The sequence below is a fragment of the Aotus nancymaae genome, unplaced genomic scaffold (genome assembly GCF_030222135.1).
Source record: "Aotus nancymaae isolate 86718 unplaced genomic scaffold, 86718_ANA_hifiasm-v0.15.2.pri h1tg000010l, whole genome shotgun sequence".
In the NCBI taxonomy this organism is placed as follows: domain Eukaryota; kingdom Metazoa; phylum Chordata; class Mammalia; order Primates; family Aotidae; genus Aotus; species Aotus nancymaae.
The window spans coordinates 15,651,752-15,670,830 of NW_026988421.1; the positions used below are offsets into that span (position 1 = coordinate 15,651,752).

Consider the following 19,079-nt stretch of genomic DNA (forward strand, 5'->3'; position numbering starts at 1 on the left):
ATGTTCATCAGTTTTTACTGAAATGGGTTTTAAATAATAACATAATTTATAAAATTAACCTCTATTGCTTTCCAACACCTCTGACAGGAAATTGTTTAGAGAAATCACAAAAACCTAATAATTTAATAACACAGTTTTCAATACTTTAATGTAAAAACAACTCCTATTATATCAAACTGAAACCAGAAATCATTTCATGTAGACAGGTATAGGCTCCACTATAAAAATATTTTTTAAGTATATGTAATTAGAAAGACATTTTAAAAGTGCACAATTAATTTGTACCACAGAAGCACTGTCATTACATTCACTACCTATCTTTTTAATATCTATAGAAATAGAAATGAAGTTGGCCAGGCATGCTGGCTCAGACCTGTAATCCCAGGACCTTGGAAGGCTGAGGTGGGTGGATCACCTGAGGTCAGGAGTTTGAGACCAGCCTGGCCAACATGGTGAAATCCCATCTCTACTAAAAATATAAAAACTTATCGGGGTGTGATGGTGGGCACCTGTAATCCCAGCTACTCAGGAGGCCAAGGCAAGAGGATTACTGGAACCTGGGAGGCAGAGGTTGCAGTGAGCAGAGATCGTGCCACTGCACTCCAGCATGGACTACAAGAGCGAAACTCTATCTCAAAAGAAAAAAAAGAAATATAATTGAAGTCTTTCTCATTTGAAAAAAAAAAATTTTTTAGAAAGTTAATAATTAAGCTGAAAATTATAAATGGTAAAATTTAATGTATTCCTTATGTGTTAAAACTTACTGTGCTTTTTCACAGGCTAAAGGAACACAACAATTGAGCAAAAGATTTAATAATAGGCCAAGAAAAGCTGAGGTCTCCACTATCAGAGGAGAGTCTTCACATAGAAAAATAATGAAGACACAGGCTCCTATTATAAGTTGTACAAACATATGAAAAGAAAGTTATGAGATGCCTCATTTAACAAGGCTATAAAATCAAGATCACAATGACCCCAGTACTCAAAATCATTACAGTAAATTTAAAGTCCCTGAGCAAAGATAGTATTAACCAGCAAAACAAATCAAAAACATAAAAGAATCATTTTTAAGAAACAGGAACTCCTAAAAGTTCAAGATGTTTATTCTCTCTTACTTATTAAATGTAATAAAACCAGACACAACTACTCCTGAAGGAAAGGGATAGCAGAAATGACTGAACTTTTATTTTTATGTCTCAGTCCTTTTCTAACACCAAAAATAAAAATGTATTTTGCTAACTTTACATAAAAAAGGACGCTCTTTTGGTATGTCAAATTATCATAATCTTTTAGCATATAAGAATTTAAATCAAACACAGATTTATATTTTTAAATAAATTATTAAGTATAATATATATGCCAAAAGTATAAAAATCTTAAGTGTATAGTTCAATGAATTATCACAGTGAACACAAAACCACCTCAGAAGCTTTGCTGCTACTCATCCAAATCACTACACAATCATAGGCAATCCCTATTATAAATTCTAATACCATAATTCTGTTTTTCCTGGTGCTGAACTTTATACCAATAGAAGCATATACTATGTATTCTTTTATGTCTGGTTTATTTGATTTTCTGTTCCTGCATTAATTCACTTAGGATTATGACCTCCAACTGCATCCATGTTGCTGCAAAAGACAAGATTTCACTCTTCTTTATGACTGCATAATATTCCATGGTATGTATGTACCACATTTTCTTTATCTAATCTACCATTGATAGGCACCTGGATTGATTCCATGTCTTTGCTACTGTGAATAGCACAGTAATGAACAAACAAGTGCATATGTCTCTTTGGTAGAATGATTTATTTTCCTTTGAGTATATACCCAATAATGGGATTGCTGGGTCAAATGGTAGCTCAGTTTTTTTTGTTGTTGTTGTTGTTGTTTTTGGGGGGGTTGTTATTGATTTTGTTTTTGTTTTGGTTTTGGTTTTGAGACAGAGTCTCCCTCTGTTGCCCAGGCTGGAGTACAATGGCATGATCTCAGCTCACTACAACCTCCACCCCCTGAATTCAATTGATTCTCCTGCCTCAGCCTTCTGAGTAGCTGGGATTACAGGCACCCGCCACCATGCCCAGCTAATTTTTGTTAGTAGAAATGGGGTTTCACCATGTTGGCCAGGCTGGTTTCAAAAGCCTGACCTTGTGATCGCCCGCCTTGGCCTCTCAAAAGTGCTAGGATTACAGGCGTGAGCCACTGTGCCCACCCCAGTTTTAAGTTATTTAAGAAATCTCCAGACTGTTTTCCACAGGGGCTAAAATAATTTACACTCCCATCAACAGCATCTAAGCATTACCTTTTCTCTGTAGTCTCACCAGAATCTGCTGGTTTCTGACTTTTTAAAAATAGCCATTCTGACTGGTGTGAGATGATATCTCTTTGTGGTTTTCAATGATTAGTGATGTTGACCATGTTTTCACATTTGCTGGCCACTTGTATGTCTTCTTTTGAGAATTGTCTGTTCATGTCCTTTGCCCATTTTTTAATGGGGTTATTTGTTTTTTGCCTGTGGACTTAAGTTCTCTATAGATTCTGAATATCAGGCTTCTGTCAGATGCACAGTTTGAGAATATCTTCTCTCCTTCTGTAGGTTGTCTGTTTACTCTGCTAATAGTTTCTTTTGCTGTGCATAGCTCTTCAGTTTATGTCCTACTTGTCAATTTTTGTTTTTGTTGCAATTGCTTTTGGGAACTTAGCCAAAAATTGTTAAGGCAATGTCAAGAAGAGTTATTTGCTTGGTTGTTTTCTAGGATTTGTATAGTTTGAGGTCTTACATTTCAATCTTTGATCCATTTTGAGTTGATTTTGTGTATGTTGAAAGGTAGGGGTCCAGCTTCAATCTTTGGCATATGGCTAGCCAGTTATCTAGCATCATTTATTAAATAGGGAGTCCTTTCCTCGTTGCTTCTCTTTTCAGCCTTGACAAAGATCAGATGGTTGTAAGTGTGTGGCTTTATGTTCAAGTTTTCTATTCAGTTCTATTGGTTTATACATCCATTTCTCTACCAGTACCATGCTGTTTTGGTTACTGTAGCTTTATAGTACAGCTTGAAGTCAGGTAGTGTGATGCCTCCAGCTTTGTTAATTTTGCCTAGGATTGCTTTAGTTATTTGGGCTCCTTTTTGGTTATACATGAATTTTAGGATAGTTTTTTTTTTCTAATTCTGTGAAGAATGACATTGGTAGTTTGATAGGAATACCACTGATTCCATAAATTGCTTTGGCCAGTATGGCCATTTTTACAATATTGATTCTTCCAGTCAATGAGCTTTTTAGACATATAAATATAGTTCAGTCTATCATGTTTCTTTTATTAATACTACTACTCAAATTCTATTTAAGAAATCTTTCTTTACTCATGAATATGAAGATATTTGCCTCTGTTATCTTCTAAAATATTCATTATTTTACCTCCACATTTAGATCTAAAGTTGACCTGAAACAGATCTTTGTTTATGATGATGTGAGGTAGGGCTCAATATTCATTTTTTCCAATTGTACATCCAATTGGCCCAGAACAATTTATTTTAAAAACTGCCCTGTAATTCCAATTTTGTCATAGATTAAGTGTCCATTAATGTACAGGTCTGCATGTGGAATTTCTATTTGCTGCGTTAGTGTATTCCTCTACCTTTGCAACAACACTTAATTATTATTATTTTTATTTTTTTAAAATACATATTTTATTGCATTTTAGGTTTGGGGGTACATGTGAAGAACATGCAAGATTGTTGCATAGGTACATACATGGCAATGTGGTTTGCTGCCTTCCTCCCCATCACCTATATCTGGCATTTTTCCCCATGTTATCCCTCCCCAACTCCCCACCCCCTGCTGTCCCTCCCCTAGTTCCCCCTGCCACAGACCCTAGTGTGTGATGCTCCCCTCCCTGTGTTCATGTGTTCTCATTGTTCAACACCCGCCTATGAGTGAGAATATGCAGTGTTTCATCTTCTGTTCTTGTGTCAGTTTGCTGAGAATGAAGGTTTCTAGGTTCATCCATGTCCCTACAAAGGACATGAACTCATCGTTTTTAATGGCTACATAGTATTCCATGGTGTATATGTGCCACATTTTCCCTGTCCAGACTATCATCGATGGGCATTTGGGTTGCTTCCAAGTCTTTGCTATTGTAAACAGTGCTGCAATGAACATTTGTGTTCATGTGTCCTTATAATAGAACGATTTATAATCCTTTGGATATATACCCAGTAATGGGATTGCTGGGTCAAATGGAATTTCTATTTCTAGGTCCTTGAGGAATCACCACACTGTCTTCCACAATGGTTGAATTAATTTACACTCCCACCAACACTTAATTATTGTACCTTCATAATTGATGAGATTTTATAGAGAAGTCCTCCAGCTTTGTTATTCTAAAATTTGGATAGAAAAGTCTTCCAGCTTTGTTCTTCTAAAATTTTTCTTTTGGAAATTGACATGGCAACTCTAAAATTTATACAAAAATGGCCCTTTACATTTTTGTATAAATTTTAAATCACCATGTCACTTTCCAAAAGAAAAACACCTGCCAAATTTTTGTTTGGGATCACATTAAATCTACAGATCAATTTGGGCAGAATAGACATCTGTATAATATTGAGTTTTTCAAACAATTGTCATAATTTAGTCTGAGATATATTTAAATTTTATTTAATTTCTCACAATAAGGTTTTGTAGTTTTCTGTGTAAAGATCTTGCAGATTTATTCCTTAGGTTATTAATGTTCTGACAGTAACATAAATTATATTACTTTCAAATTATCAGTTTTCAACTATACCTGGTATACAAAATCACACTGGATTAATTTTTTTATATTGATGTTATCTGCAACAACTGATAACCCATATACATATGTATTATGCTATATTACTTTAACTACCTTATTACACTGGCTGGAAATTTCAATACAATGTTGAATTAAAGTTGTGATAGTGAACACCTTTGTCTAATTTCTGATCTTAGAGGGAAAACTTTCTACATTTCACCATAGCATTTGCAATAATGTTTTCATGTATCTGTACATTTTACCACATAAATGATTTGCTTCTATTCCTACTTCACCAGAAGTTTTATCATAAATACATGTTAAATTTTATCTATACTTTTTTTCTGCATCTTACAAGAAGATTATAGGTCATTACTTCTCTGTTTTCTTAATTATTCAGATTTTATAATTTTTAACTAAGCTTATATTCTTTGAATGCAAATAATTGATTATTGTCTTTCTAAATTGCTGAAATCATCTTCATTGAAAAGATAATACTAAAATTTTCCTTACCTGTAACATCCTTTCCATATTTTTAAATCAACTTTATGCTGCCCTCATCAATCTCAATGTAATTATTTCTGTTTCCAGAAAGGTTGTGAAAAATTGATGTTATTTATTTCTTAAATATTTGGGAAAATTCACCAGTAAGGTGATCAGTGCCTGGAGATTTTGTTTTGTTTTGTTTTGGTTTGGTTTGGTTTTATTTGTTCATTTATATGTATGCTTCTGTATTTTGAGGCAAGAGGGTTTCAATTAAAAATTCTAGTCATTTGACATAAGATTCTTTCAATGTTCATGTGTCAATTCTGGTAAGTTTTGTTTTTCTAGAAATTTGTCATCATTCATCTATCTTTTCAAATTTACTGTCATAGAGTTGCTTATCATATGCTCTTACTAACTTTCAATCTCTATATGATCTGTAATGATATCCCTTTTCATTCTTGGCATGGATTATTTTATTATAATCTTTGTTTCTAAGTCTGGGTGGGGATTTATCTATTTTATTACTTTTTACAAACAAGCAACTTTGTTGAGTTTTGGTGGCTTTTTGGATCATTTCTATCACGTGTCCTATTTCATTAATTCATGCTCTTATCTCATGTTTTTTTCCTTTATCATATCTTTATTTTCTTTATCCTTTCTTTGGGATTAGTCTGCTGTTCTTTTTCTGATCTCAAGGGAATTCTTAGACTATTGATTTTCAACCTTTTAGAAAATCATTTATAATAAATACATTTAGAGTTATAAGAGTTCCTCCCTAGCTGCATCACATGCATTTTGATGGGTCATCATTCAGTAAAAAATATTTTCCAATTTTAAGTATGAAAATTTTCAGTACAAATATTATATTAGGATTTTTCTTATTATTTTTACATAATCACCAAAAAGTTACCTTTGTGTTTATTTCACTGTGGTCAATTAATTTGTATTACTTCAATACTTTTAAATTTGTTAAGATTTGCATTAAAATCTAGAATATAATACATTCTGGTAAAGTTCCTTTGTTCTTGGAAACAATGTATATGCTTCAATTATAAGGTACTATATTCTCAAATATCAAATATGACCAAATTGTTCACTGTGCTAATCAAATGTTCTATATCCTTGCTGTTTTTTGGTCTCCTAGTACTACCAGTTACCAAGAAAACTGCGTTTAAAAAAATCTCACTATGTTTTGTCCTCTTTGGTTTGGTTAATTTTACATTATTTCAACACTGTGTTATAAATTATATATAAATCAAGAACTGTTATATCTTCCTTTTACTTTCAACTTTTCTAAATATTTTTACTTAAGATTTATCTTTTCAAAAAAAATAAAAAATAAATAAATAAATAAAGATTTATCTTTTCTAAGCAGAAGATGACCAAGTTTTGTTTTTATATTCAAATCAAAAATTCTTGGCTTCTAACTGGAATATTTAGTCTCTCACATTTTGTATAAATGGAATATTTACATCCTTACATTTAGTGTAAGCATTGATGTATTTGAAGCTAAATACATCAATTTGGAGTTAACTACACACTATTTCCTTTCTATATGTCACACCTTGTTCTTTGTCTTTTCCCATTCTTTTCTTACTTTCCTCCAAACTCATTTATTATGCTCAGTCTTCCTCTTTACTATTTGATATACAGTGTTCTATAAAAGTTATCAACTTATTACAATACAAATAATATTTAATTATTAATGTGTAATATTAATTTTTATCAATTCCCATTTCAAAAACTTCAGTGCATTTTTTTTTTGAGACAGAGTCTCTGTTGCCCAAACTGGAATGCAGTGATGCAATCTCAGCTCACTGCAACCTCTGTCTCCCAGGTTCAAGCAATTCTCATGCCTCAGCCTCCCAAGTAGGTGGGACTACTAGTGCATGCCACCATGCCTAATTATTTATACTTTTAGTAGATATGGAGTTTCTGCATGTGGCCAGGCTGGTATCGAATGTCTGGCCTCAAGTGATCTGCCCACCTCAGACTTCCAAAGTGCTAGCATTACAGGCATGAGCCACTATGCCTGGCCAACTTTCATACATTTTAACACTGATTTACCCCTTTTCCTGACTTACGTGCTATTAAGGCCATGCATTTAAATTTTGTGTATATGCAAGCCACTATTATTACTATAGCTTTATATGATAGTCTTTTAGAATCATCCCTGTAATTTCATTACATTCCATCCAGTATGTGGGATCATTTTTCTTCTACTTCAATAGCACTTATTGTAATTAGTATTTCCTTTATTGAAGGCCTACTATTGTCAAATTCTCTTAGTTATCGTTTTTCTAAAAATGCTCTTATTTTGCTTACATTTTAAAGAATATTATATTATGTCAAATTTTAGATGGATGATTATTGTCTTTAAGATGGATGATCTATGCTTTTTTTTGGTGGGAAATTTTTCTTTTTTTCTTTTTTGTTTTTTATTTTTATTGTACTTTAGGTTCTAGGGTACATGTGCAGATCATGCAGGATTGTTGCATAGGTACATACATGGCAAGGTGGTTTGCTGCCTTCATCTCCCCATCACCGATCTCTGGTATTTCTCCCCTCATTATCCCTCCCCATCTTCTGCTGTCCCTCCCCTAGCCCACCCTCTACTGACCACAGTGTATGATGCTCCACTCCCTGTGTCCGTGTGTTCTAACTGTTCAACACCCATCTATGAGTGATAACATGCAGTGTTTGGTTTTCTGTTCTTGTGTCACTTTGCTGAGAATGATGATCTATGTTTTAAATTTTGAAAACATGTATCCTGGATTCCATAGTATTTCATGGTTAAAATACACCATGGAATACTATGCAGCCATAAAAAAGATGAGTTTGTGTCCTTTGTAGGGACATGGATGAATCTGGAAACCATCATTCTCAGCAAACTGACACAAGAACAGAAAATCAAACACCGCATGTTCTCACTCATAGCCAAGTGTTGAACAATGAGAACACATGGACACAGCAAGGGAAGCATCACACACTGGGGTCTGTTGGGGGTAATAGGGGAGGGACAGCAGGGGGTAGGGAGGTTGGGGAGGGATAACATGGGGAGAAATGCCAATTATAGGTGACGGGGTGATGGAGGCAGCAAACCACATTGCCATGTATGTACCTATGCAACAATCCTGCATGTTCTGCACATGTACCCCAGAACCTAAAGTGCAATAAAATATGTATATAAAATCAGTTGTCAAATCTTCATGATGCTCCTTTAAAGGGAATATGCCCTTTTTCCTCTATGTGCTTTGAAATTTTTCTCTTCATGCTTTGGTTTTCAGCAGTTTTACTATAAAATTTCTGAGTTTCTTTGTACTTATGCCCCCTGGTGCTCATAGAACTTCTTTAATCTGTGGCTTAATGTCTTTGTTACTTTTGAAAATTTCTTATTCATTATCACTTCAAATAATGTTCTACATTAGTTTTCACTCCTCTCTTTTTAGGATTCCAGTTACACATGTGGTTTAGACAGTTTCCACATCTTCCTTGTATTTTTTTCTCTCTTTTAGTTATCATTTCGTCTTTCTTTGTTTCAGTCTGGATATTTCCTTCTGATCTCTCTTCTATTTTATTATTTACCCCTTCAGCTGTGTCTAATATGTTGTTAATTCCATCCAAGGAATTCTTAATTTACTCAATGTATTTTTCAGTTCTAGAATTTCCATTTGATTCATTAGTATAAGTATCCAGTCCTCTGCTAATATTATCTACCTTAAACTTTAATTCCTTAAACATACAATAATTATTTTAAAGTTCATGCCTACAAAACTCCATTATCCTATATGTATGTCTCTGGATGTTGTTTTTTCATATCTTACCTTATTCTAAGTTTTTTTTTTTAGTTTGTCCCAGATATTGTATATAATATATAGAAGAAATACTTTAAGCCTCTGTATGATATTATCTCCCTCAATAAACTATTTACTTTTCATTTTGCCATCTAACTACATTATGAGCATTTCACAATAATCTAATAAAAGACTGTGATGATTCAAAGGTAGGCTAATTATTACAAGTAGGGCTTAGAACATCAGGGGCCAGACTAAATCCTTAAGTATGTACCAAGGCTCCTCTTCCTTGGCACATCTGGAAACCTAATTTTATTCCTCCATAATGACTGACAAAAGGACTGCTCAGTGTCGCAGGGAGTTTCCAGGACTTCTAACTGTCTAAAGGTTAAAATTGTACAAAATGCCAGTCTTGTATCCCTTGACATTGTATCACTCCTAAATCTTTGACAAATTCTCATGGTTTTGATAGTTCTCTCATGCTTTAAGCAAATAAAATTCTTAATTTTTCTCAGGGGAAGTAACAGTCCAAAATAACTCATTTCACCATTGAAAAAGAATAAGTCTTCAAAACACATTTCCTAGTATCTGACCAAAGTGCCTTATCTATGTAACCATATCTACTAAAAACTGAAACCAGTTCTGAGGTGATAAAAAGTACATATCAGTCTATACAGTAGATACATAATGGTGATACATAATGGACATATAATGGTGACATCACATACAATATAATCCAGGGGTTCTCAACACCGTGTTTGGAACCAGGCAGCAGAGCAGGAGGTGAGTAGCAGGCAAGCGAACACAGCTTCATCTCTCTTTACAGCCATCCCCCATCACTCACATTACTGCTTGAGCTCCGCCTCCTGTCAGATCAGCGGGGACATTAATCATTGGAGTGCAAACCCTATCGTAAACTGCACATGTGAGGGATATAGGTTGCATACCCCTATGAGAATCTAAAGCTTGATGATCAGAGGTGGAGCTGAGGTGGTGATGCTAGGGCTGGGGTGGCTTCAAATACAGATTAATTTTAGCAGAAAGGTTTGACTGCACAGGGACCATAATAAATCACTTGCTTGCAGAGTCATATCAAAACCCTATCAGTAAGTTAGTGGCAAGCAGCAGTTAAGCTGCATCTAGTAGCAGGCTTTATAGTAGCAAGTGAGTTGATGTACTTCAGTTGTACAGTTGCATCTGGTAGCATGCTTGAAGGCAGAATCTGACGCTTATTTTCATTTGTGCATGCACTGCTCCCCCCCATTATTTTATTTACCATTTCTGTCTGCGCCTCTTTCTCACACTATGCACTTGTCTCAGTCACACTTTAGTAAGTCCACAAACTAACCCCAGCCAAACTGAGTAAAAAACAAACAACACTGGAGAGCTTCTTTGAAAGGGTGGAAATGATGAGACAGCATAAGACTCTTAGACTGCCAACAAAAAGAAAGCATACATAAAAGAAAATACTGAGAGTCCTACTTAAATTATGGTTCATTACAACAGGTGATTCACATTCTCCAAGCCCACTTTGTATAATATGTGGCAACCAGCTATCCAATGAAGCCACGAAACCTTCAAAACTGCTTCACCATAAGGAGACCAAGCACCCTGCATTAAAAAACAAGCCTCTGGAGTTCTTAAAGAAAAAAAAAGTGAACACAAAGAACCGAACCAATTATTGAAAGCTGCCACTTCATCAAATGTGTCTGTACTGAGAGCATCCTTCTTAGCAGCTAACTACATTGCTAAAGCTCAGAAGCCCTTTACTATTGATGAAGAGTTGATCCTGCCTGCTGCTAAAGACATCTGTAGTCTTTTAGGAGAGGCTGAAATTCAAAAGGTGACACATGGTCCTCTTTCAGCTAGTACCATAACTAGATGAACTAATGAAATAGCAGAGGATACTGAGGCATAATTGTTAGAGATAATTAATGAGTCATCTTGGTAAGCAATCCAGGTTGATAAGTCGATCTATGTTGACAATAAGGCAACAATGATTGTTTTTGTGCAATATATTTTTCAGAGGATGTGCATGAGGATATGCTATGTGCATGATTTTTCTCTTTCTCTCTCTCTTTTTGAGATAGGATCTCACTCTGTTACCCAGGCTGGAGGATAGTGGCATGACCACTGTCCACTTGGCTCACCACAGCCTCCACCTCCCAGGTTCAAGTGATCCTTTCGCCTCAGTCCCTAAAGTAGCTGGGACTACAGGCGTGTGCTATTATGCCTGACTAACTTTTGTATTTTTAGTAGAGATGGGGTTTCATCATGTTGGCCAGGCTGGTCTCAAACTCCTAAGCTCAAGCAATCCACCTGCCTCAGCTTCCCAAAGTGCTAGGATCACAGGCGTGAGCCACCACACCTGGACTATTATGTGCACTTTTGTTGACAACCAACACAACAGCTGCAGAAGTATTCAAATCTCTGATTACAAATAGGAAAACTGAATTGGTCATTTTGTGTCAATATATGCATGAATGGAGTGGCTTCTGTGACTAGACAGCTTTCTGGTTTCACTGCTTGGGTCAAAGAGGTTGCTTCTGAATGTGAGTCTACTCACTGTATCATCAATAGAGAAATGCTGGCTAGGTGAAAAATGTCACCTGAACTTAACAATGTTTCCCAAGATGTGATGAAAATTATCAACCATATTAAAGTACATGCCCTACCTCACATCCGTTCACACCACTCTGTGAAGAGATGGGTGCAGAGCATACGTGTCTTCTCTTATACACAGAAGTGAGATGGCTTTTTAAAGGTGGGTCACTGAGTTTTTGACTTATGAGGGCTACTGCAGAGATTTCTTTTAGAAAAACAGCCACCACTGGCAGCACATTTCAGTGACATAGAATGGGTCACCAAACTTGCTTACTTGTATGACATATTCAACCTGCTCAAGAAACTCATTTTGTCACTTCAGGAGAGAACAACAACAGCATTCCAGTTGGTAAGTAAAGAGGCTATATTCAAAGTCAAAATGGAATTATGCGGGCGACAAGTAAACACTGGGATTTCTGACGTGTTTCAAACATTACAAGAGATTTTGAAAGAGACTGAGCTAGTGCCTTCTTTCTCCCAGCTGGTGCACCAACACCTATCACAGATTACAAAAGAATTTCAGCATTACTTCTGGACTACAAAAGACTCCCAAAGTGGGAAGGAATGGATCCACAACCTATTTGTGAATAAGCCAGGTGAATTGACTTTGTCCATGCTAGAAGAGGATCAACTGTATGAGATCTCAAATGACAGTAGCCTTAAAAGTATGTTTGGGACAACTTTAAATCGCTATACAATGTGGATTAAAGTCAAGACAGAATGTCCTGAGATTGCTACAAAAGCACCAAAAAGCCTGCTTCTATTTCCAACATCCTGTCTTCGTGAAGCAGAGTTTTCTGCAGTGACAGCAAGAGAAAGGAGATTATGGAGTAGACTGAACATTAGCAACACGCTTCGGGTGTCACTGTCTCCCATCACCCCCAGAATGGGACCATCTAGTTGCAGGAAAACAGCCCAGGGTTCCCATTTATTCTACATTATGGTGAGTTGTGTAATTATTTCATTAGATATTACACTGTAATCATAATAGAAATGGAGTACACAATAAATCTAATGCACTTGAATCATTCCAAAACCATCTCCCCTCCCTGAGTCTATAGAAAATTGTCTCCACAAAATCAGTCCCTGGTGCCAAAAAGGTTGGAGACCACTGATATAATCCATGTATAATAGCAACTTGACAAATAAGCTAAAAAAAGAGCATCAAAACTTTAAGAATACTACAAACCTAAAGGATAACGAAAAAATCAATTAGTGCTCATTAATAACTTTGTGTGTTTAAGAAATTTAAGACCCATTAAAATATTAAAGCATCATACATCTACAACATATTTGTAATGAGGTGTTTAAAATAATTTACAAATTATTTTAGTAAATTGTTTTACAATATAATTATCCAGTGCCATTTGTGCACATACTAAAATTGCCAGGACTGATAATTACATTCATCTAGGCAAAACTTTCACTATATAAAGTTTTCAGGTAGAAAAGCATGTAAAACTCGCGAAAATTTCATTCAAGTCGTGAGCAACAACTAAATCTCTCATTTTGACTTTACACAAATAATATCCAATTCTGCTCTCTTATCCATTCGCTTTTATTAAGATTTTCTTACCTGAGTATTGCTATACCCATTATTATTACTGTGAAATATACTGCTTCCCTCATACAGAAGTTATTTTTCCCTTTCAGTATGATACAGTATTTGAAATCTATTTTTAGGGCCAGGCATGGTGGCTCACATCTATAATCCCAGCACTTTGGGAGGCCGAGGCAGGTAGATCACCTGAGGTTAGGAGTGCAAGACCAGGCTGACCAACATGGTGAAACTGCATCTGTATTAAAAATACAAAAGTAGTCGGGTGTGGTGGTGCATGCCTGTAATCTCATCTACTCAGCCACTTATATACAGGTGGCTCACACCTATAATCCCAGCATTTTGGAAGGCCAAGGCAGGTGGATCACCTGAGTTCAGGAGTTCAAGACCAGGCTGACCAACATGTTGAAACCCTATCTGTACTAAAAATACAAAATTAGACAGGCGTGGTGGTGTGTGCCTGTAATCCCAGATACACAGGTGGCTGAGGCAGGAGAATCACTTGAACCCAGGAAGCAGAGGTTGCAGTGAGCCGAGATCGCACCATTGCACTCCAGCCTGGGCAATAAGAGTGAAACTCTCTCTCAAATAAATAAATAAATATTTAATTAAACATATGTTTAAAACGTGAAATAGACTGATAGTACCTTAATCACTATATCACAATTCCACTTGCTAACATAGCAAAATGTGAAAGAAAAATTTACAAAAATTAAATTTAAGGAAATAAGATACAATTTATGAGTTATAAAAATAAAATGAATATTTATAAAAATATAAAGAATAAAACTGCATTTTATTAGACTAAAGAAAAGAATTAACAAAATTATCAAAAAAAAAGGTGTTATAATTCTATCTTTTAAAAAAAAGTACAAATTAGTATATATGTGTGACAGTGAAGGGCGTAGAATAAATCATGATTTGGTGGAAATCAAATCATGTGTATTTCGTTTGATCACATAAAGTAACTTCATGCTAGAAGTTTAAAAGAATGTATACTGTCTTAAAAGAAAAACAAAAGTCATTTCCCAGATTTTACAAAGAAAAATTAATACAACAAAAATTTTGTACAAAAAATTTTTTGTACAAAAACATTAGTACAACAAAAATTTTATTTTAAAACTTCTACACCCAGAAAATCAATAAATGAAAATTTAGTAATATTTCAAACATAAAGAGAATATTATGGATTTTAATAGGCAATTCACTAAACAGGAAATAATAGCAAATGAACACATAAGAAGACATTTACAATAGTAATCAGGAAAATGCACATTAAAATACCATTCACACCCATCACCTTGGCAAAAGTAAAAATTCTCACAATTTTCAAGTGTTGACGAGAACATGAAGAATCAGGAACACATACCCTGTTGGTGGAAGTATACATTACCAAAGTGACTTGAAAAGCAGTTCAGCAACATGCAATAAAGTTGAGGATATAAAAACTCTCAGATATAACAATATCACTTTTAAGTATGCATCCTAGAGAAATTCTTAAATATGTACATGAAAAGACCAGTACAAGGAGTGCAATGTAGCATTGTTTATAACAACAAAAGGAAAATTTACCTAAATGCCACAAGCTCTGTAGTTCACAGGAATTTAGATGATGAAACTAAAAAATGCTTTTTAAAATTTACACATGACAATAAAATGTGAGTGCAAAGAAGAACAAACCCCTGGACAGATGATATCAAAGTCATACTGGTAAACAAAATTACTCATCTGAAATGAAGATGATATCAGCACTTGCCATTAATGCACATAAAGTATTTCTATGTCAGAAACCATTTTAAAGTTAATCATTTACAATAATGAAGGCAACATAGAAAATGTGTTATTTTTTGTACTCACCAAGTCTTAGTGTTAACTTCATATTTATAAAGATCATCAACCAATCCATACTTGTTGCCTGGCAATGCTTTATACCCTCCATGAACATAAATGGACTTCGTTATTTCATCATACACACTGGTATGGCCATATCCACCTTGTACAATAGCTCCTTTAGTTTCTGGAACAAGCCAAGTGTTTGATGCTGTAAGAGAAAGAAAATAAATTATAAATTTTAAGTAGTATTTTTAAATATAACTAATATATCACCAAAAATACCAAGTTAATTCTAATGACATATTTTTATGAGTAAATATCATCTGTCTAACATTAATTTAATCAAGAAACACTTATTAAATATGTGTCAGGTTAGGTGCTGGGTTTGAAATTGAGTAACACCGGTCTTTCCATAATGAAATTAAACTCTGAAATACTAAAAAGAACATTTTTTGTGTCTGCAAGAGAAAAAGGAAAACTTTATTCTTATATTACATAAATAACTCTAAAAAAATTTAACAAATATTTTATGAGAGTCTACTATGTGACAGAGTTAGTCACTGATATTAAAAAGATAAAATGTTATGATTCCCACCCTTAACAATCTAAGATTACTTGAACACACTTTTAGTACTGTGCTGGTCCTTTATTTGTTGGTTATAAGCTATACTTTCCTTTTTACAAAGTCCTTTGTATTTCAGAGGATGAAAACCTAAACAATAAAATTTCCAAGACTCTCTTGACAATTGTGTTACTATTAGGTTCCACCAATGGGAGTACTAGTATGAGATTAAAGGACAAGAGGAAATATTCTGTTTTTGCCTCTAGCAGCAGGAACAGGAAGACTGCGATAGGTAATGGTGATGCTGGCTTAATAGGTATTCCCTGCTCAGTATCAAAAGTGGTATGTTTAGTTGCTCAGTGGCAAATGTGATCATAGGCTCCAGCCTAGGTATGTACCCACTTCTGGATTTCTGGGTGATCTCTTCCTTTTGGTGTTTCTAGTCCGTCTAACATTTTTGTAACTAATTTCCTATTTTAAAATCCTATTCTGCTTGCTGTATCTTCAAGACAGTCATATCCCAATGCAGTTTGACTAATAAAAACACCAATCATGCAAGGGATGCTTTTAAGAAATGCAAATGAAAAATGCACAATTTCTTGGCCTTAGAAAATTTGTTATAAAAAGCAGCTATATGAAAATCTGTCATTCATTTTTAAATATGCAGAGATCACATCTCCATCCTTCCTAAAATGTGGCATCCTAGTCAGCTCATTGAAAATACCCAAATCAACTAATAAAAAATGATAATTCTTAAAAACTCTTTGCATTTACAAAATTATAAGGTAGTAAAGAATATGATTCTACAATGGTCATAAAAAATAGAAATATCAAAACAGAGTCATCAAAGCCAATAGTACTTCATTTATGTTAAGAAACTTTGCAATACTCACATGTAATTAATGGGCATTACATTTTGAAGGTAATTTCCAAAATACGAAGTAAAAAACAAGTTATCAGAAATAATTTGATTAATATTCCTTAACCACTTATTTAAGTATATATATAAATTTGAACTAAAAGATTTTCATATTTTTATTCATTTTCCTTTTAATGAAGATAGATAATTGATCCTTACCAAAAAATATTGAATCAAGAAGTATAAAATGTAAAAGCTACCCTTTTCCCCAGACCACTACCTAGAGGTACTTTTCACAATTTGTTATGTACAGACTATTTTCAAACTATAGTTCTGAATATTTTTGTAGACATATATAAAACACATGTACATGACGTACATAGATTTGTTTATATATATGTGTATGTAAATGTATATATTAGTACCCCTAAAAAATACTATTTTTCAACTACTGTTTCACTTAACAAAACATTTGAGGCATCATTCCATGTCCCATTTATTAGTTTTTTAACAGCTAAATTCCATTGTGTTAATAATATATAATTTATTTAAATAACTCTCCATTGTTACTCATTTGGGTTTCAATTTGCCCTTAAAAACAATGTTGCAGTAAACAACCTTGCAGTCAACAGCAGCATCATTCTCTAACAGAGCATAGTTCTCGGGAAATATCTCATTATCTCATTTAATAATAACCTTTGTAGGGATATATTATTGCTATCCCTTCTTTACAACTTAGGAAATTCAAAGCTAGAAAAATTGAATAACACATCAAAGGTTCAAAAGTTAATATGTGAAACAAGATAGCGTAGACTAATTTTTTCCCTGCTACTCCCTACAGACCTTAGATATAGTATAAGAGACAAGCAAAGAAAAATTCTGAAGGGTGTAAAGAGGAAGGCAAACAGGCTAGGGACTGAGGATGTATATCTCATGACACTCACTCGCCCAACAGAAGGAGGTTACTCAGGCCCAGCATTTCTCAACCCTCATCCTTACAACAAAAGGTTACTTGGGTATGCTTATTCCTTACCCAAACTGAACAAGAGTCCCATGGACAACACCAGATGATCCTAGCAGCACTAGCGAGAGGGACCCACCAAATACTACTTACAGTAAGTATGCAGAGAAGGCACTCCCCTTACCTACAAGGCCTAAGACTGGAAGGAGAGACTTCACCATAAGACCTGAATGCAAAACCCAAACTAGATGACTACCTGCTAAGATAAAATATTTAAAATAGAACCTAGAGACTGTCATTATAAAACCCAAAGTGTCAAGTTACAATCAAAAATTGCCTGTCATACCAACTACAGGAAAAATCACAACTTGAATGAGAAAAGACAATCAAGTAATACTAACACTGAGATGAATCAGATGTTAAAATTATCTAAAAAGATTTTTAAAGTAGCCATGATAAAAATACTCCAAGTAACTACAAATATTTTTAACTTTTAAGTTCAGTGGTACAAGTACAGGTTTGTTACATAGGTAAATCTGTGTCGTGGGAATTTGTTGTATGGATTAGTTCATCACCCAAGTATTAAGCCTAGTACCCATTAGTTGCTTTTTCTGATCCTCTCCCTCCTCCCACCGTTCGCTCTCCAACAGGCCCCAGTGTGTGTTGTTTCCCTCTATGTGTCCATGTGTTCTCATCATTTAGCTCCCACTTACAAGCAAGAACATATGGTATTTGGTTATCTGTTTCTGTGTTAATCTGTGAAGGATGATGGCCTTCAGCTCCAACCATGTCCCTGCAAAGAACATTATCTCATTCTTTTTTGTGGCTGCATAATATACCATGATGTATATGTACCACATTTTCTTTATTCAATCTATCATTGATAGGCATTTAGGTTGATTCTTTGCTATTGTGAATAGCACTGCAACGAACATATGTGTGCATGTGTCTTTATAATAGAATAATTTATTAATATATTTCTTTGGGTATGTACCTAGTAATGGGATTGCTGAGTTGAATGGTATTTCTATCTTTAGGTCTTTGAGAAATCACCACACTGTATTTCACAATGGTTGAACTAATTTACACTCCTACCAACAGTGTATAAGCATTCCTTTTTCTCTGCAACTTCACTACTATTACAAATTATCTTGAAAAAAAAAAAAAAAATCTCAGCAAAAAAAAAGTTTAAAAAAAATGACAATAACAAATAAAAACTAACTGGATAGGCTCAATACCAGAGTAGAAATGACAAAGGAAAGAACTGTTAAACTTGAGGACAGATTAATAAAATGTATCAAAACAGGGAGTGGGGCAAGGGGTGAAAAACTATCGGGTACAATGCTCAACACCTGGGTTACAGGATCATTTGTACCCCAAACCTCAGCATCATGCAATATACCTACATAACAAACATGCTTTTAGATTCACTCCCTGAATTTAAAAAAAAAATGTTAAAATTTTAAAAATAAACAAAAAATTAAAAATAGAAATAAATAAATAAAATTTACCCAATATAAAAAATAGAGAAGACAGACTGGAGAGAAAAAAGTGAACAGAGTCTCAGAGACCCTTAGGACAACAACAAATGGTTCAACATTTGTATCACCATAATCCCAGAAGTAGAGGAAAAAGAAATGGGGCTT

The 19,079-nt window shown here is 34.4% G+C and overlaps 1 protein-coding gene across 3 annotated transcripts in view; it reads right to left on the reverse strand.

Moving 5' to 3' along the window:
• ATRNL1 (attractin like 1) overlaps positions 1 to 19,079 on the reverse strand; it is an 811,501-nt gene that overhangs the window by 682,026 nt on the left and 110,396 nt on the right. For all 3 annotated transcript variants that reach the window (XM_064373808.1, XM_021676929.2, XM_064373807.1), the window contains exon 9: positions 15,076 to 15,259. In XM_064373808.1, coding sequence (XP_064229878.1) covers positions 15,076 to 15,259 — 184 coding nt within the window. The remainder of the gene's footprint in view (positions 1 to 15,075; positions 15,260 to 19,079) is intronic.